This window comes from Salvia miltiorrhiza, chromosome 7, assembly GCF_028751815.1.
Source record: "Salvia miltiorrhiza cultivar Shanhuang (shh) chromosome 7, IMPLAD_Smil_shh, whole genome shotgun sequence".
Classification (NCBI taxonomy): domain Eukaryota; kingdom Viridiplantae; phylum Streptophyta; class Magnoliopsida; order Lamiales; family Lamiaceae; genus Salvia; species Salvia miltiorrhiza.
In genome coordinates this window covers 5,321,800-5,340,881 of record NC_080393.1, presented here as the reverse complement: position 1 = coordinate 5,340,881, position 19,082 = coordinate 5,321,800, and the positions used below count along the sequence as shown (strand labels likewise).

The following is a 19,082-nucleotide window of genomic DNA, read 5'->3' as shown; positions in this document are numbered from 1 at the left end:
GAATAACACTGATAGATAAAAAATAATACTAAGACTAATCATTTATTTACTTAATGGATTGAAACTTTAGGATATCCTAAGATCCTTAATTATTTCTATCATTCTAGCAAGTTTTGCTTGATTTTTATCACATGGAAATGGTTAGGGGTGTGCAGCGGGTCGGACCCGGACCGACCCACCGGGTTTGCTGATCCGAAAATTTCAGAAAAATGAACCGACTCGGACCGAAACTTTCGTGCGGGCCGACCCGAGACCGGACCGAACCCGAGCAACGGGTCCGGTTCGGTCCGGGTCAAACCCGCTAATAACCTACATTTTTTTTCTTGTTTTTTCTCCTATTTTTCAAATCTAAAACATAAAAAATACGATACCAAAACACATATCATAATCTCAAATATTCGCAATCCACAATCACAAAAAACAAAACATAAATCACAATCAATCTATTACATAATATAAATTAAATATTAAATATATAAATTAAATATTAAATTTATATGAGTACAGGGTTGGTTTCGGGTTCAGCGGGTTCAATCGGATTTAGACCCGGACCGACCGGACAAAATTCGGTCCTTAAAATTAGACCCAACCCGGACCGAACACCTATAATGGGCCGGTTCGGTCCGGACCGAACCCGTCGATCCGGGCGGGTTCGGCGGGTCCAGGTTGGGTTTGCACACCCCTAGAAGTGGTGGGATTAGAGAAATCCTACTCTTGAGAATAAAAATACTCAATCATGCATATAATCAATCATGCAAAAACGCTGAGTATAAAATAAAAATAGAATTACATTATTGATCTACCCATAATCTAACGTTTGATATTTAGTAAGACAAATTATATTTTTAATGTATGAATTTTATATAGAATACGTATGAATTTACTATGTAAATATTTGAATTATGAAAATTAGATTTTTTTCGCTACCTATGAAATTTGAACTCAAAACCATGAATTCATCCAACAAAGTGATGAATCGATCGTAAATCTTGATGATCTAAGAATTGAAAATAATTCATATTTTATACGCCCCTTTGTCCACGAAAGAACTTCTTAGGAGGGAGTGGTGCATATTTTCATAAAATATTGTTGAATGTATTGGGAGTGAAGAAAAATTTGTCGAGTGTATTGGGAATGGTGAAAAAGTATTACTCCCTCCGTCCACCAAAAATATGCCACAATTTCTTTTTTCGTCCGTCCACAAAAAATATGCCACATCCATTTTTAGTAGTAGGGTCCACACCATTTCACTCACATTTAAAGTGAGACTCTTACTCCACTACCAACTTTACTCACATTTTATTAAAACCCGTGCCGAAAGTAAAGTGGCATATATTTTTGGTGGATGGAGGGAGTACTAATTTATTATATTGGTGAAAAAATAAGGATAATTGAGGTATTTTGAAGTGGTGGGGTATAGTCTCAAAATAGGTAAGAAGTTCTTTCATGGACGTCTCAAAAAGAAAAAAATATGAAATTCTTTTATAGATGGAGAAAGTATTTTAAAATATATTTTTATTTTAGCCCACCCCTAAATATTATAACTAAAATAACATGTAAAGATGGAATATCCAAAGCATACAATTTGCAATCAAATATAACAAAACCGACATTTAAGACAATTAAAATCTCATTTCACATAGCAAATGCCAAAAGTCGAATTCCACAAAGTGGTGCTGAAAATTATTCATTAATGAGTATCTTCTTCTAAAATAATCGACTTAATTAAAAGCTATGCTAAAAATGTGGTTGGCTCCGCTCATGAAAAGTTCGTGGTTGAGTACTTAATTATATTTCTTGTTTTTTTTCGACTTTGCATTTTCCAATAACATGTGGAGTATTTTTTCTATTGCATTCTTCTCATGTTGTTTTTCTATACCAAAACTGTATGTCAACGAACTTAATGAAATTGTGTAAATCACACATTATTCAAGCAATGTGTACCTGCTAATGAACAACACGAAGAAGCAATAATTAAGACGATGAGTGAGTGTGTGTTGCCCTAGCTAGCAGTAAGTGATGAATGCCTAAGGTCAAAGGTTCGAAGTTCGAGTTCCTCATGCCATATATATTTAATGTCATTGATGTAAGATATTTCACAAATTATGTAAGTAATATTTATTACAGAAAGTGGAAGCTTAAAAGATTATATATTCAAATTATGAAATACCTTGATAAATTAATAACTAAAATATTGCAAATTAAATATTAAAAAATAAATATAAATCTAATTCAAATAATGAATTATAGTTAACAATTGCAAAATTAAACCAAATGCAAAGCAAAAGATACTTAATATGAATTGAAACCATATGGCAAGGGTTGGTTGAAAACAATGATAATAAGTGGATGGGCCTACAAAATTAATAAGAAACAATTGAATGAATTGTTTAATAAATTAAAGAAAAAGTAGATGAAATTCTAGATGAGATCGATTGTCTATTATAGGAATTGACTCATCTTGTTAAGTCACGCCTTCATCACACAACAATGTGAAAATGGAGGAAGTTCCTAGCATATGTAGCCAAGTTGTATGATTAATTTAATCTAAGGAATCCGTACCAAACATAAATAAATTGTCACATCACAATTGATCGGTCTAATACCTCCTATTAAAACTTATAAGGTAGGACTATACTGCAAATTTCCTAATAATACTGATTATAAAATGATAAATTCGTTGTGATAAAAATAATTAAAAATGAAAATTTTGCCCCTTAATAATATTAAAATTGAGTGCTTTAAAAAAGGATATTAATATTGAGCTATCAAAAGATTGAAAATAATTTTTAATTTGTATTTTAAAATAAATTAATTCTTATTTGATTCCTTTAATAAGAAACCTAAAAAACTCAAAGTACAGAAAAGGAGATTAATACCACAGATATAGATGGTGGTAGTTAAAAAGAAAGCTAATTAATAATATATGAAGCTGTATAGAGAGCATACGAAGACTAGTCAATATAGGAACGCCAATGCACACTTGTTTCACACTCTCAACCAAAAGCATTTACCTTCTCTTTTCAACTACTTTGGGCTACACACACACACACACACACACACAATTTAAGTAGAGAATGTTCGATTCTATGCTATAAATAGGGAGCTAGCTTCTCTCATTTCTCCATCTTACAACCATTACACTAATCTTCCTTCTCACTCCTTAAATCCCCTCATTTTACTTCAACTAATTAATCATGGTTGCTATCACCTATGATATGGAGATCCCTTCCTCCATCCCAGCTGCAAGGATGTTCAAGGCCATGGTGCTCGACGCCGACACCCTCATCCCCAAGATCCTGCCTCAGGCCATCAAGAACGTCGAGATCTTGGAAGGAGATGGTGGCGTTGGCACCGTCAAGATCATCCATTTTGGCGAAGGGAGTCAATATAAGAGCGTCAAGCACCGTGTCGAGGCCATCGACAAGGAGAACTTGACACACACCTACAGCATCATTGAAGGTGATGCTCTCTCAGATGTTATTGAATCCATCACTTATCATATCAAGATTGTTCCAACTGAAGATGGAGGAAGCATCTGCAAGAACAGAAGCATTTACAACACCAAAGGCGACGTCAAGATCAGTGAGGAGAAGATCAAGGAAGGAAAAGAGAAGGCCATGGCTATGTTCAAGGCTATTGAGGCTTACCTCCACGCAAATTCTGATGCTTGAAAGCTCCATAGTTAAAGCTATATGTGTTGTTGTATTTTGGTTTCTTGTTCATTTTATGTTTGGGATTTGCTCATTTTGGGTGTGAGTGAGTTGTAATGATCAGTTGTGATTTTCTCTTCAAAGTATGTTTCTTTGTATCTTTCTGGTCTTGTGCAAGTATTGGATTCGTTTCAAAATTTCGCCATAATTTTTTTCCATGCATCTTTAACAATGCCACTACATGATGCAAATCTGTATGCAATCAACAACACTATTTACTATTGCAGTTTTAGTAACTGATAGAGGAGAAAGGAGAGAAGAAAGAGTAGTGAGATGAGATCAGCGAGAGAAAAGAGCAGAGAGAATATAATTACAATTGTAACATTATTTGATAAAAATAATAGCATAATAAGATCAGCTCTTATTCCTTTTACCTTATTTATTCGCCCTCGCGAACAGTACCCATCCATCAACGCGGTATAAGCATTGCAGCTTGTTCTTTCCAAAAACTCGAGCAAATCACAAGCTCTGCCACTCCAACCACCTTTGCAGAGCTCTTTAATCAGAGTACTAATCATAACTTCACTTGTCACGGAGAGATTATGAGCCAACAAGTTAAGGAACAATTTTTCTGCCTCAATCACCTTATCATTTAAGCAAAGCCCTTTCACGAGAGTGTTAAAAGTCACCACATTTGGTTCGTAATTAACCGAGCTTGAAGACGCAGCCCAACATAGCAAACCCAAAGTTCACCCTCTTCACAAGGCAATGACCGCCGGGAATCTCTGGCGGCTTCGTTTTGCGGTCGCCGATCACATCTCCGACGAGAGAATTGTCGGCGGCAAAGGGTCGCCGGAAACACCGCCGCTAATCCCATCGCCGGCGGCTGCCTCATTTTTAGCGGCGGGAATTGCCGCCGGGGATTCAAATTTTTTTTGTAGTGTCGTCTTTAGTAATCCACATAAGCTCTCTAATTCAATACTCTATCATATACATAAGTTGTCCCAAAGGGGACACCAGTGAGGTCTAGGATTCATTATCTGACATGAAGGGAATGGTGATTTATGGGTTTCTGAATTTCTTTTTTTTTTATTAGATAAATATAAAATTTTAAAGCAAACGTGAACCACTGTCAATACGTTTGTAGAATAATGCATGATGCAACGTATACATCTACTATCGAGGATTTACTCCCTCCGTTTCATTGATCTTGTCCCCGTTTTTCTTTTTGGATTGTCTTATTAATCTTGTCCAAAAAAAAATGGGACAAGCCCAATGGGACCGTGGAAGTATAATTTTGCTAAATGAATTTGTGGTTAGATTCAAATCTCATAGGTAGTGAATATTTTTTTTAATTCATCATTTTCACGGCAAATATTTTATAATGAAATTATTGTGGACTTAGTTTATACAATGAAATTTGATATTTATAACGAAATTATTGTAGTGAAATTATTAATTGTTGATATATTGTGCAGAAAATTAAATATAAGTTTCTAATAATTTAAATTATTTTTTACTTTTTTGCAATGGGGATATTTATTATAGTTCCAAAATCATGCGTATATGGTGCTTTACAAACGGTTGAGAAGTTCTAATTAACCATCGATCTTTTGTTTCGCTCATGCAATTATACATGAAATTAATTAGTTATAACTGCGGGACGCTTATTTATTTATTTTGTGAGAAGTTGATGTTTTATTACTAAATATTAGGGTGTATTTACTTTGGTAGTAAAATTTCCATTTGAAAATGATGGATAAGTAAAGGAGAGATAATATTATCTTTTTCTCCTTTTTTTTTATCATGTATTTACTTTGTTAGAAATAGATGGATAAACAAATTGAAATATTGGAAAATATTTTCACACCCTCCCAATAGGATAATATTATCCAACATTTGTGAGAAAAAGAGTGAAAATGGGCTGCCCGAATAAATTTTCCAGCCTGACCGGAGAAAATTATCCATCATAGGAAACATGTGAAAATGATGGAAAATATATTTTTTCTAACCTTTTCTATCAAAGTAAACACACCCTTATAGATAAACGTTTGAAGAATAATGCATGAGGTCAAATCTTGGATTCAAATACACCTTGAATATTATAGATATACGTTTGTAGAATAATGCACGATGCAATATATACAAATTATGTGAACCACTCTATATATCAACTAGCTAGTAGCTAGCTGCAGAGAAATATTATTAAAATAAATTTAGAATTTTTTGTGAAGAGGAAACAAAACCTCACGTATAATACATGATATGTCCGATAAAGAAGTCATATATACATTTTGCAAATGATACGTAATGGTTAATACTTAATACAACCATAACTTTGGGTATATTTAAACCCTATCTATGCATTACATTTTATGGATGCTAAACATGGTGAATATTGGTGTTGGAAAATTGCTTTTTTTAGCTCTGTTGCTAGTGACTGCATCTGGTAAGTCTAAATTCTAAGTCGATCTCCTATTTATTATGTTGTATTCGTACCGTTATTGAGAGTATATGTTAACGACCATGATCAATACAAGTAGGGACGGACGTAGAAAAATATTTGATAGAATTGTTTTTTTTTTTTTTCAAAATTCGAGTTTGAAATTTTTAGAAAATAATTTTGCTACGATTTCATTTGATGATAGGGACTTTTACGCAAGAAATTGCATAAAAATCTATAATTTGACAGTTTTATAAGAATAAAGTATAAGATTTTTTTGGCTCTGGTAGGGGCTTAAGCTCTCACACCTTTTATTGTGTCTGTCATTGAATACAAGTGTATGCTTGGTGAATTTCTAGCGCAAAGTATACATTTGCGTGTTTGTTTATGAAATATCTAATAATTTGGATCATATTGGCAATAGAGTATTTGGAGTCATATTTCAATCAATTTTTCAAGCAGCATTTCAATTGACAACACTATTTTTGGGTACTGAAAAAATTGGGCAAGTCTTAAATTTGAAATTCAAGTCAATTTATTGAATACTAATACTATATATCGATCATTACTAAAATTACAGAGTAAAATTATTCAAATGAATTGGTATGTATGTGTGAGATAGCTATATATTTTTTTCAGGAACAATGGAGTTGAAACCGTGTGGGCTATGGTCGTGCGACTTTGATGAAGACTGCTGGGACCCACGTTGTGGGCTTAAGTGTCTTAACTTCACTACTTCTGCCTCAGGGATCATTCTGCAGCTGTGTGCAAATCCTCCACCATATCTATAATCTATCTTACATGTTACCATGTATTAAAAGAAAAGTGAATGTAAATAAATTCAACGATCAGAAGAAAATTATTCACTATTAAATTAAAACTCCTGAAATTGGTTGCTATTCTTGTAACAAATGTTTAAAATTTTAAGGGTTAATTTGTTTTAAATCCATAAACCTTATACGGAGTACAATTTTTTATTTTTCCCAAAATAAATAAAATTTGTTCTAAATACATGAACTTTCATAATTTTTGAAATTTCCCATAAAAGTCAATTCAAATAAAATTGAATCTGGCGTGACGCTGAATTTTGCTGACGTAGAAGATACGATAGATTTAATTTTATCTGAATTGACTTTCGTGGGAAATTTCAATAAGCGTGAAAGTTTGTGTACTTAGAACATATTCTTATTTGTTTTGGGAAAAACCAAAAAATGTGTAAAGTTTATGGATTTAAAACAAACTAACCCAAATTTTAATTAATCTCTTCCTTTTTTATCTCATTTTGTATATAAAATATATATTTTTTCTCATTTATATTGTGTCTTGGATAAAATATCTAATATACACCTCGAATGAAATATCATGAAAGGACCTTTAATTTAATATATGCTATGTAAAAGATGAATTTAAATTATAATAACTTAAAGTTTAAACATATTTAAAAAAATTATATTTTTAAGTAGTTATTTTTTATTGAAACTAGAAACTATATTTTAAACTTCAATAATTTTTCTTTTTTGTAATTCTAAAATTTAAATTTTTTAAATTATATATTTTATTTATTTTATCGTATTAAGAGTTATTAATAGGACATATATATCTCAAAGTTAGTCCAAAAAATCTTAAGATAATATCATATAGAGGATGAAAATGAGTCCAAAATATCTTACGACGAATCAAGTTGGAGAATGACCCAAAATATCAAGATAAAGACAAGAGAAAATTATATATCGGTCAACATCAAATTAAAAATAAATAAGTTAGATTATTTAATTGAAAATATGCCACCAAGAAAAAATAAAAAATTTGATACTGATCTGACTTTAAATCAGAGTGTGAATACCATATATAATCTATATAATATATAAAAGACCAGTTTAACGAATACTATATTTTATCGTCAAATTTTAAAAAATTGGTTTCTTCGTTTCAACTACAAAGTCTACTATAGTGCCTATGTTTTGGGACACTCAATCCAATCCAAATAGTACAATTTAATATTTTTAGCTCATTGAAAGAAAATTATTTTATCCCTCAATTTTTACTGTTTCTTTTCTTTTTCTTTTTATTTTCTTTTTCTTTTCTTTCTAAAATCTATATATTGTGAGTAATGATAAAATATTCAATATGCATGTTAAATTAAAGATCATAAAACAAGTTTTAATTTGATATATAGTATTATGTTAAAAATAGAGTTAAAATACAAAAGTTATAAAAATTAAAAGTATCAAACCAATATTTTTCTCTCTCCTATTATTTTTCATACATTATCTTTTATCTTTTGGTTTTATTTGGTTTATTTCATTTGCTGTATTTCGTTTTATATATTATTTTTTAATTTGCTTTAATTTATTTTTTTCTCAATTTTATTTTCTTTTATTTATATAAAAAATAGGGCGAAGGTGCAGATTCCCCCCTGAACTCGACCCCCTAGAGCTTTTAGCCCCCCATACTCGGTCAAAGCGCGTTGACCTCCCCAAAGTCTCGGAAGAAGGGTGCAATTAGGTCCCTCCCGTTAAACGGCGTTTAAACGCCGTTTTCTTCAATCTTTTTTCTTTTTTTTTTTTAATTTCTAATGGGTCCCACTCCTCTCTCTCTCTCTCTTCTCCACCGCCATTGTCATCCTCTCACACTCACAGTCTGCCTCCTCCTTTTTTTGCCGGCGACGGAGACCGCCTTCGGCCACCCTCTCGGCTCCACTTTTCTGTCAACCTCACAAAGACGCAAGGTCCGCCGCCCCTCCTTCTCCCTCTCATTTCTCCGGCGACTGCATCAACCCAGCCGCTGCCCTCACTCTCCTCTCCTTCGGATCCGACGGAAACGTACACAAACACCTTAGCCCTCACTCACTTTCTCTCTCCAATGAATTCCCGATGTGCTCTTCTCCACCGCCGCCATCATTCTCGCCGGTGGCCTCCACTGGTTCATCTGCCTACTCGGCTCCGCCGAACAGAAGCGGGAGCGCGCCGTCCACCTCTCTGGCAGCTTCCTCTTCTCTTTCTTGCACTTCACCGCTGCAATCGTCTTCATCATTTTTCTCCGTCTTCAGCGGCTCTTCTTGCGGATTTTCGTCCTCCGTTTTGCTGCTCTTGCAAGGAATTTTGATTAAGATTTTCGATCTCTTGATTCCAGCATCAACGACTTCTTTGACCTTCGATTTAGGCTCCGATTTCTGAGTAATTCGCTCTGAATTTGTTGAATGGAGCCTGTTCTTCGCGACGGCGATTTGATGGAGCGGCGGCGCTTGTGGCTGTGGTTCATGGCGGAGATCGGCGCCGCAGCGGAAGCTTCGGAAAACGGACGGAGGCCAAGTTGAAGCTAGAGAGAGAGAGGGAGGACAGATCTGTTGCCGGAAACGCGAGAGAGGGATGAGAGGGAGGCGAGCGGCGGCGGCGCTCTAGCCGGAGAAGATGACCAGAAAATTAAAAAAAAAAAAAAAAAACGTTTAACGGCGTTTACCGGCCGTTTAACGGGAGGGACCTAATTGCACCCTTCTTCTGAGACTTTGGGGAGGTCAACGCGCTTTGACCGAGTATGGGGGGCTAAAAGCTCTAGGGGGTCGAGTTCAGGGGGGAATCTGCACCTTCGCCCTAAAAAATAAACATCAATATATATATAATATAATATAACAATACAAACATTAACAACTCAGCTTTATCATTATTTTTTTAAATGTCATTTTTTGGTATTTAGATTCCATCATCATATTTTTCTTCCACAATTCACACTCAATTATACAATTTTATTTTTATTTTTTCTCTTTATTTTTCCTTTTTTTTAAAAAAAAAATAATGTAATTCAAATAATGTAAAATATTCAATTACATATTAAACGAAGTATCATTACCTGAGTTTTAATATGTTATATATTATGTGAAATGTAAATTTATGTTTAAAATGATAGGAGTTAAAAGTTTTAAACAAAATTGTTTTATCTCTTTCTCTCTTATTTGCTTTTTTTTTCCTCATATAGTATGCAATTTTAATTACTTATATGAATCAACAAGAGTTTTTTATGTATGACAAAAGAATATTTTTCGACATTTAGTTGATATCCAAATGAATGTGTATTTTTTTTTTTTGAGGTAACAAATGAATGTGTATTATTACCACACTAATAATATTAAATGTTAAAGTGGTGGCAAATTTTTAAATTTTTTTTCTTACATTTCACACACATGCTTCATAAACAGTGGATGACTCAAACCCGACCTACTGATTGAAGGGAAAACTTGCATTTTTTATTATACATCCTTTAGTATGTGGACGTAACGAATCATGCCCAAACTTTTAATTTTTGTATTTATTTTATTTTGTTTTTAGCAAAAGAAAGACAACACAATTATTCATTTTCTCCCCCTCATTCTTTTGTTTACTAATGTACTAAATAGAGGTGAAACGAAAGGTACCGAGAAACGAAAGTAAGTTACATTGTAACTTAACTAGGTTGTCAACTTTTAAGGAATTAAATAATATACAATATAATTATAACATATGCATGCATCTAAAAATAATAGTTATAGTATATGTTAGAAAGGAATATATATTTCTTACAAGGTATTAACATATTTTCTTGCTTGATTAATTATAAATGGATGATTTAACTATTTATGTTTTGTGGATTATAACTTAAAAATAAATTATTTACAATAAAGTAATCATATATGTATATATGTAGTTTAATTTAAATTACTTTTATTATTTTATATAATTATAATTATTCCCGTGCATCGCACGGGATGGTGGTACTAGTTATATATAAAGGATGAAAATGAATTCGAAAAAGGCAAAAATGACGAGCAAAACCATGAGAGTGACCAAAACCAAACCAAATCGAAAAATCCAACCATATTTCAATATTTCAATTTAGATTGGTTTGGTTATTCAATTTCGGTTATTTTACTCATCCCTTCACTTTTTGTGAAACTCATTCTTCACTTCCTTGATCAATAAAATGTTTGAGGGACAAAGAGTATATTACAATGATTATTTTAATTATAAAATATTAAATTTAATATATATTTTTTTCAAATTATATTAAAAATTAAACATAGGCAGTGAAAAATCAAATAGAGATGCAAGATATAGGAGTCAGAGGGTTTTGTAGGACAGTAACTTAGGTTGATTTGAAAATTAGGACAATAATTTTCGGACTTGTAAAAATAGGACACTAATTAATAAGCTTTGCATCCGCAGGACATTTTTCGGTCAATTATCGAATTTTCGGACTTTTCCGCACTGACCAAGCACATGACATCCTATCTAGAGTCGTAAAAATGACGTGCTTGCCACATAATCAACCCTTCCGTGCGGATTTTCATGTGCTTGGTTCGTGCGGAAAAGTCCCAAAAATTCGATAATTGGCCGAAAAATGTCCTGCAGGTGCAACACTTATTAATTAGTGTCCTATTTTTACAAGTCCGAAAGTTATTGTCCTAATTTTCAAATCAACCTAAGTTGTTGTCCTAAAAAACTCTATGAGTCCAAGATATAGTAAATACTAAACTAAATAGAAAAAGAAAAATAAATTAATCAAAAAAAAAAACTAAAGCCCTCAAAACGTCTGAAGCTTTCATTCTCACGCATATTCATTATCACACATTGGGAAATAATAAAGAAAGAGATCACAACGCATACGAAAAAAAAAAAAGATCACAAATTGAATGTGTTTATGATTCAGCTTATATGCATGTTCAGCACATTCATTCGGCGTGTGTTTGTTATATACGCTGTCAGAGAAACGCTTGTACAAAATGAACATATAGAATAAAACTTTCAAATTAAATTGAAACAAGTCCGACAAAATATTGAATAAAACTTTGAATATTCCATACACAACAGTAGTATTATGTAAAATTCAAAAAGTTGAGTTGAATATGTTGAGATAATTGGGCTTGAAGTTGCTTGAGGTGGTGCCTATGAACTTGCACCTCAGCCTTACCCATTAGTGGAGAACAAGTATTTATTTTATGAAACTCATCGCAATTATCTGAAATGTACGTCAACAATTGGATGATATGCCTCGCATGAAACCCTTGAAACTTTAAATCTTTGAGATGTTGGTGCGGACATCTGAATCTTTCATGTGATGTTGCGTCTTCAAATTTGTCAAGAAACTGCACATATATGTAAGAATTAATGCGTAAAATGGAAAATATATATATATAAGACGCCACAATAGAATACCAACCGTGAATGTGAATTTTTGAAGACGAGGCGATGCCGATATTAAAGCCTTTACCGGCAAGAGACAGCCGTGCTCATACACTCCCTTATCTATAAGGGTCAACTCCTTGAGATTAGGCATTTGATGAGGAAACCCATTCGCCAAAAACTTGTACCAAATTAATTAAGTGAGACATCAATTAATAATCATCATCATGTAAATTAAAAAGCTAGTTAATTAGCAAGTCTAACCTCGGGATAAAAGAGGTTCAAGGTGAGTGTTTGCAGTTGGGAAATGATGCAAGATGCTGCAGAGGCCAAATGCTTCGCTCTATATTTTGGACTTTGAATTCTAAATACAGCACTAACAAGCTTTGGAACATTCTCGAGAAACAGCTTCCGCCGATTTGCATCGACCATAACCGAGATAAGATTTGGAGCAGAAATCTTTATGGATGTCTCTGTGCGACAACGTATCCTCAACTTCTTCAACTCGAGGGTTGCGCCGCAGACATGAACATCAGACGTCAAAACCGATCTGATATCCAGTTCCATCAATAAGGGGCAATTACGCAGGAACAACGAGATGTCTTCGCCACTCACTCTCATAGTTCCCAGAAACAATTTCTTGAGGTAATTCATGGGTCTCATCTCTCCCAACAACTCTTTTAGGACAACCATAGACCTTGGTCTCGAACATCGGAAGCTCAATATCAAACACTCAACTTGTGTCGACCACACAAACTCCAGCCATTTGGCGACTGCGCTCTTGCCTGATTCGTTCACATAGAAAGACATGCTGAATTTTTTCAAGCAAAGGGCTTGATGCGATTCGATAGCCGAATTTACCATTTTCACGTGCTTGCACGTCTCCACATCCCATGAAGTGTGCTCAATATCAGTTTTTATAAAGTTGAAAGTAGGATCGGTGTTGGGGAAGTAGAGATTAGAGGTGCGTTTCCACAAACCCGACCCGTTGGGAAGAAAGAACGCTGGTGGCGGCAGCTTCCCTCGTCGATAGCAAAGACAATATCTTAAGGATGATGTCTTCAGGCAACTTACTTATCCTGTCGTCAACCTATATATATTCAAATAACACACAATCCAATCCAATTCAATCAAATGCAAATAATATATATATATATATATAAATCAAGTCTGCAACACAATATATATGAAGCAACCAATTCGATCGATCATGATTTTACAATTAGCAAAAAAACGCACCTGCTTCCTTTTCCGCTTTTGATTTTTGCGGGATTGCTGTGAGTCACTTCCATCCATTGGAGCTTCAATCGCTTTATATAGTCTAAATCAAATTATTCGATAAAAGGCAGGGATGGTTACCTGATTCATGCAATTCGTAAACTAACTAATTTGCGTCAGAATGAAACAATATTCGTGACTTTTCAAGTAGTATAACTTAAACAATACTATACTCGTGAATTTTGAAGTAGTTAAAATAAACACAATCGCTTACCCGACTAAGGCAGCCAGCGGGAAGATTCGCAGATAAGATTTGCGAAAGATGCACAGAGAAAGAGAGAGAGATGGAGGGAGAGAGTGCTTAGGGCTTTTGATTCTGAGAGTTCGACATTTTCTAATTTAAAAGGAACGGCCCCTTAAAAGGGAGAAGTTTTAGGCCCATTTAAGAAGTGGGCTCCGGTTATAAGTGGCTGTTGATTATATGCTCGAGTTGATAAGAGCACCTCCAATGGTGGTGTGTTAGAGGGGTGTCTTAGGAGTGGGCCCCACCTAAGACACACCCCTCTCCAATGCATTGTGTCTTAGGTGGGTGCTTAAATCCTCATTTCCACAAAATTCATATTTCTACATTTTTATTTTTAAAATTCAAATTTTATTAAAATTAAAATCCTACATTACAATAATTTAAAGACATAATTTAAATACAATAATAATAAAAAAAATTACAATAATTTTCTAGGGCTCAATCGGATCAAAACGAGACCAAATGTGCTCCTTCAAGTCCAATTTTTTTTTTAAAAATCCCCAATTCTTCACTTTAATTTTAAATTTTCAAATTTTTATTAAAAATAAAATTCAAACATTACAATAAAAAAATATTACATAATTTAAATAATAAAAAAATACATAAAGAAAATATAGGATTTTAAAAATTGAAATATTCAATATAAAATTAGGATTTTAAAAGAAAAGAAAAAATTAAAATTAAATCCCTACCCCACCCAGCCGACATCCCCTCTTCTTCCCCAACCCACCCTCTTTTTTTCTCATCTTTCCCCCATAGTTGCTGCTTCGTTTCCTTTCTTCATTTTTTTTTTATTAAATCGGCGCGTGTAGCGCACGATTTCGCCAAAATCCGCCAACGACCCGCGTCTTGCCTTCGACGCCGCCTCGCATCACGCCGCGTCTCCAGTGCGGCACACCCCTCTTCGCCCCGCGTCGACCCAGCGCTCGACACGAGCGCTGGGGATGCTCTAAGTAGCTAGCATGTTCAGCTCAATAAAGAAGAAGAAAATAAAAGTCAAATTAATTTTTTGAAAGGTTAAATTTTAGAGGAAATTGCGTCTAAATATATGATATTTTTCCTAATTATGATGTTGCACATGAACTAGAAATTATAATTCCAAATACAAAAAAATTCAATTGTTTTTATTTTTTATATAGTTGTCAATTTTCGTCGAATTGAAGACATCTTGGCTAGTTGAAATGATATAGACATTCAACTACGTCGTTTATTATATTGGTTATTTAAGTCGTATATTCATTTTAGGCATTCACCTTAGCATTAGTTTGGAGCCCAAAAAAAAAAAAAAAACAATTGAAAGTTTGTGTATTTGGAAGCAACTCTTTTAATTTAGTATAAGTAAATGATGGATAGAATACATGGGTATCTACATATTTACTCAATTTCTATTGCCTCTTGATAATTCAATCTATTGATTTATGAGGTGATATTAACACTAAGAGTGCGTTCTCTTTAATGGAAATACGGTAAGATACTTATATTTTCTCCTTTTTTTTCACTATTTTTACATGACTTTCTTTTAGTTGAATTTTTTTTCGGGGCAACCTCTTTTTCCACCTTTTCACACCAATTGATAACATTATCAGAAACTATAGGTGTGGTTATATTTTCATGTTGTATATTGTTATGATATTTTAATTTTACCCTTATCTCTATGTTTCTCATTCTCATTTTTTCCTTTTCTCTCTCTCCACTCTCTTTCTCACTCTTCTTTCTCCCTTTTCATAATATTTTCATAATCCCTCTGTCCCAACGAAGTTGCCTCGTATTTTTTTTTCGGGGGTTGTAGCAATCAAGTTGATTCGTATTCTTTTTCAGAGCGTTCCAACGAAGTTGAGTCGTTTTTCTTTTTGGAATAAATTAAAATTATTTTTTCATTCACTTTCTCTCTTTTATTTTACTTTTTCATTAAACACTAACTTCTTAAATCATGTGCCCAAAAGAAACCTTTCACTTTCCTTGAGACGGAAGGAGTATTTTTTTTCTACCAAATAGAACATGAGATAAAAATGTAAGGACCATTAAAATGTGATAAAATATTCTCATCTATTCTTTTTCCTTCTTTTCTAATATAAACTTACAACAGTTTTAAAAAAAAATATAAACTTACAACAAAAAATAACACACCCTAAATGAATAAAGCATATGCGGTTTTTGCTTAGGAAGAACAAGAAGAAAACAAGAAGGATTATGAAAGGAGAAAAAAAAAAAACAAAGCAAAATGTTTCTGAAGGGCAACTAATTGATTCAGACATCACAACATTTATCTTATACTCTACAAATACAAGTTCAACTTTCACAGTTCACATTAATTAGCATTAGTGAGCCGATTGATCAATATTCATCAGTTCCCTTGATTAAATCTACAAGTAAAATCAATCTCATTCAGTAAAAGCAGTAGTAATTCATCACTTACAACGATTGATCGATCCGAGGCCATTGGTTTTTTTTTTTTTTTTCCTTAAATGAAGAGATGATAAATAATGGTTTTCAATTTCCCTTTATGGTGAAGCTGGAGAGGAAAAATCTTACCAACTGAGTTGTGTTTCGTCATTGAAGCCATTGATTTCGTGGCGGACACCATTATCTCCACGATCACACCTCAGGCAAGATCCTAGAGAGAGCCCGGTGGTGTTGGAACAGTCTTGCTCACCATTGAGCGGCCCCGGCCCATTGATGCTCTTGACAAGCAAAACTTGAACCATCGACTACACCATTTGTCGAGGTTGATGATCTGTTGGGAGTTCTTGAATCCATCACCCACCATTTTAAGGTAGGTGATGCATCAACCTCAACCTCTGTTACCACTGATCCTCCGCATACATCATTATGCAATCCCAAAATCTTATAGTTGTCCATTTTCTCCTCTACAAATTGAACAAGAAAATCCATTTTCTTTTCCCATTTGTGATTATTTCAGCATTGGATAGATGCTCCTCCAAGATCCTCTGCGGCAGCATTGAGATAGGCGTTTTGGAAGCCCATCTCGTGATAAATCAAGCTCAACGCACACGAGATGCTCTCAAACTCGGGATGTGCTCTGTCTCCAGCTAAGAACACCTTCCCACCAACGCTCAACTCAATCCAACTACAGCCAGGTTGCTTCTTCACACCGTTGTCTTTCATACGAAACCACATGTTATACGCCTTTTCTCTCCTCCCCTCAGCCAGATACATCTCAGCAAGAATCAAATACACGCCCGAGTTACAAGGCTCCACGTCCAAAATCTTCTCCCCAGCAATCTCAGCCAACGCCACGTTCTTGTGCATTCTGCACGCTCCAAGCAGCGCCCCCCAAACACTTGCTTGAACCTCCACCCCATCTTTGCTCATCTCATTCAACACATCCATCGCTTCATCAATAAGCCCGAATCTCCCCAACAAATCCACCATACAAGTATAGTGCTCATTCGTCGGCTTGAGAGAGTACTCGTTTCTCATAACATCAAAGTAATGCTTCCCGAGTTCCACGAGCCCTCCGTGGCTGCAGGCAGAGAGGATACCTACAAAAGTGATTTTGTTAGGTTCCACTCTCGATAACCTCATCTTTTCAAACACCTCTACAGCTTTTTCACCAAGCCCGTGCTGAGCCAATCCGCATATTACAGAGTTCCACGAGATGGCATCATGGCAGGCCATGGATTTGAACTCGAGCAATGCAGAGTTCATGTTACCACATCTGAAATACATAGTTATAAATGCATTACCAGCAGCAGTGAAGCAATCAATTCCAACCTTAATAGCTTCAGCATGAATTTGTTGCCCGAGATTTAGCGATGGCATGTTCGAACAAATAGTGAGGAAACTTGTAAACGTGGCTTCATCCATGGAAACACCATCTTCCTTCATTTTGATAAACAATCTCACACCATTCTCAAACTGATCATTCTCCCCCAATCCAAACACGGCAGCATTCCACACGGCCGTATCAAGACAAGGCATCAGTTGAAAAACTCTCATGGCGTTTTCAACCTCTTCCCTATTAAAGTACCCAATCATGACATTCGTCCACGACACAATGCCACTGAATGGAACTTTCTCTAAAATCGCATGAGCTTCTCTCACCAAACCGTTCCTGACAAAGCTCAGCATGACAGAATTCCATGACTTCCTATGCTTCTGAGGTGCCTCGTGGAAAAGCCTCAAGGCGTCCCCGACCCTCCCAACATTCAAGAAACCGTCTATCATAACACTCCACGAGTTTCCATCCTTTTCCGGCATCTTATGAAACAAACCTTGTGCAATTTCAACAAATTTTTGTTGCACATAACCACCAATCATTGTATTCCAAGCTCCAACATCCTTCATTGGCATATCATCAAAGATTCTCCTAGCTTCGACAATATTGCCAGCGCCCACAAACGCCTTCACCATGATAGTCCATGATGCAACATCTCGCATGACCATTCCCCCAAACATCTCCACTGCCAAATCAAACTTCTCAACCTTCACCAATCCTCCCAAAACCAAATTCCATGAAACAATATCTCTGAAAGGCATTGCAACAAACACCCTCACCGCCTCACTCATCATATCATTATCAACATAGCCCAAAATCATCGAATTCCAAGAAATAATATCCCTATGCTTCATGCTCTCAAACACACCTTCAGCCTCTTTCACATCCCCGCATTTCATCAATCCAAATATCATAGTATTATACGAGAAAATATCACGGACCGACATCTGTTTATACAAACTCACCGCCTTTTGGTGGAAACCGTTTTGAAAGTAGCCTCTGATCATAGCATTATACGTGACAGTATTTCTTTGAGGCATTTCGTCGAATAGGTGTTGGGCATCCTCAACTAGCCCGTTTCTCATGAAATTTGAGATCTTTGAGTTGAAGGGCTTCAAGTTCAGCACCGTGGTGAGTGTCCGGTGATTTGAATAAGGTTTCAGATAAAGAGATTGGGTGAGCGCGAATGCTTGTTTGAGGTGAGACGACATACTCCATTACAAGTAGGACACTGCAAAGACGAAAGGGAATGGAAATTAAGAGTTGAGTAGTACAAATATATTACTACCAACTAAAATTCACAGATATTAAATGGAATTGGGCCACAATTACGCCGAGTAAGTTAATATTGCAGCCATTTTCCATAGAATTAGGATATTACAATTTGGGCCTTGAGCCTTGGGCCTAGGCCATTGAGACATAGATTACCTATTGATCCAAATATAACAGGAGAAAAATTATTAAATTATGTCTTGGATAATTGAAAGGTATAATCTAATTTATTTTACAAAAATTATGTCTTTAAATTCTTTTTATTTTCTAATAATTTTTTATAAATATTAATTCATTAGTT

General features: G+C 34.7%; 3 protein-coding genes and 1 long non-coding RNA gene across 4 annotated transcripts; 2 read left to right on the top strand and 2 right to left on the bottom strand.

Annotated features, from left to right (window-relative positions):
- The first annotated feature begins 3,115 nt into the window (after window positions 1-3,115).
- On the top strand, window positions 3,116-3,869 carry LOC130991914 (major allergen Pru ar 1-like). Its single transcript, XM_057916367.1, has one exon. It carries the CDS (start codon window positions 3,198-3,200, stop codon window positions 3,672-3,674), a length of 477 nt encoding a protein of 158 aa, XP_057772350.1. The 5' UTR covers window positions 3,116-3,197; the 3' UTR covers window positions 3,675-3,869.
- A 2,099-nt stretch (window positions 3,870-5,968) lies between these two features.
- Window positions 5,969-6,976, top strand: LOC130991949 (uncharacterized). The gene is made up of 2 exons (XR_009091204.1): window positions 5,969-6,102; window positions 6,736-6,976. It is a non-coding gene; the product is annotated as an uncharacterized LOC130991949 (long non-coding RNA).
- A 4,925-nt stretch (window positions 6,977-11,901) lies between these two features.
- On the bottom strand, window positions 11,902-13,385 carry LOC130991872 (uncharacterized). The gene is made up of 3 exons (XM_057916308.1): window positions 12,513-13,385; window positions 12,286-12,429; window positions 11,902-12,211 (listed from the first exon to the last, which is right to left on the bottom strand). The coding sequence occupies exons 1-3, from the start codon at window positions 13,110-13,112 to the stop codon at window positions 11,942-11,944; spliced, it is 1,014 nt and encodes a 337-aa protein (XP_057772291.1). The 5' UTR covers window positions 13,113-13,385; the 3' UTR covers window positions 11,902-11,941.
- Window positions 13,386-15,993: 2,608 nt separating this feature from the next.
- Window positions 15,994-18,776, bottom strand: LOC130991786 (pentatricopeptide repeat-containing protein At4g02750-like). Its single transcript, XM_057916185.1, has one exon. The coding sequence runs from the start codon at window positions 18,718-18,720 to the stop codon at window positions 16,687-16,689; it is 2,034 nt and encodes a 677-aa protein (XP_057772168.1). The 5' UTR covers window positions 18,721-18,776; the 3' UTR covers window positions 15,994-16,686.
- Between the last annotated feature and the right edge of the window lie 306 nt (window positions 18,777-19,082).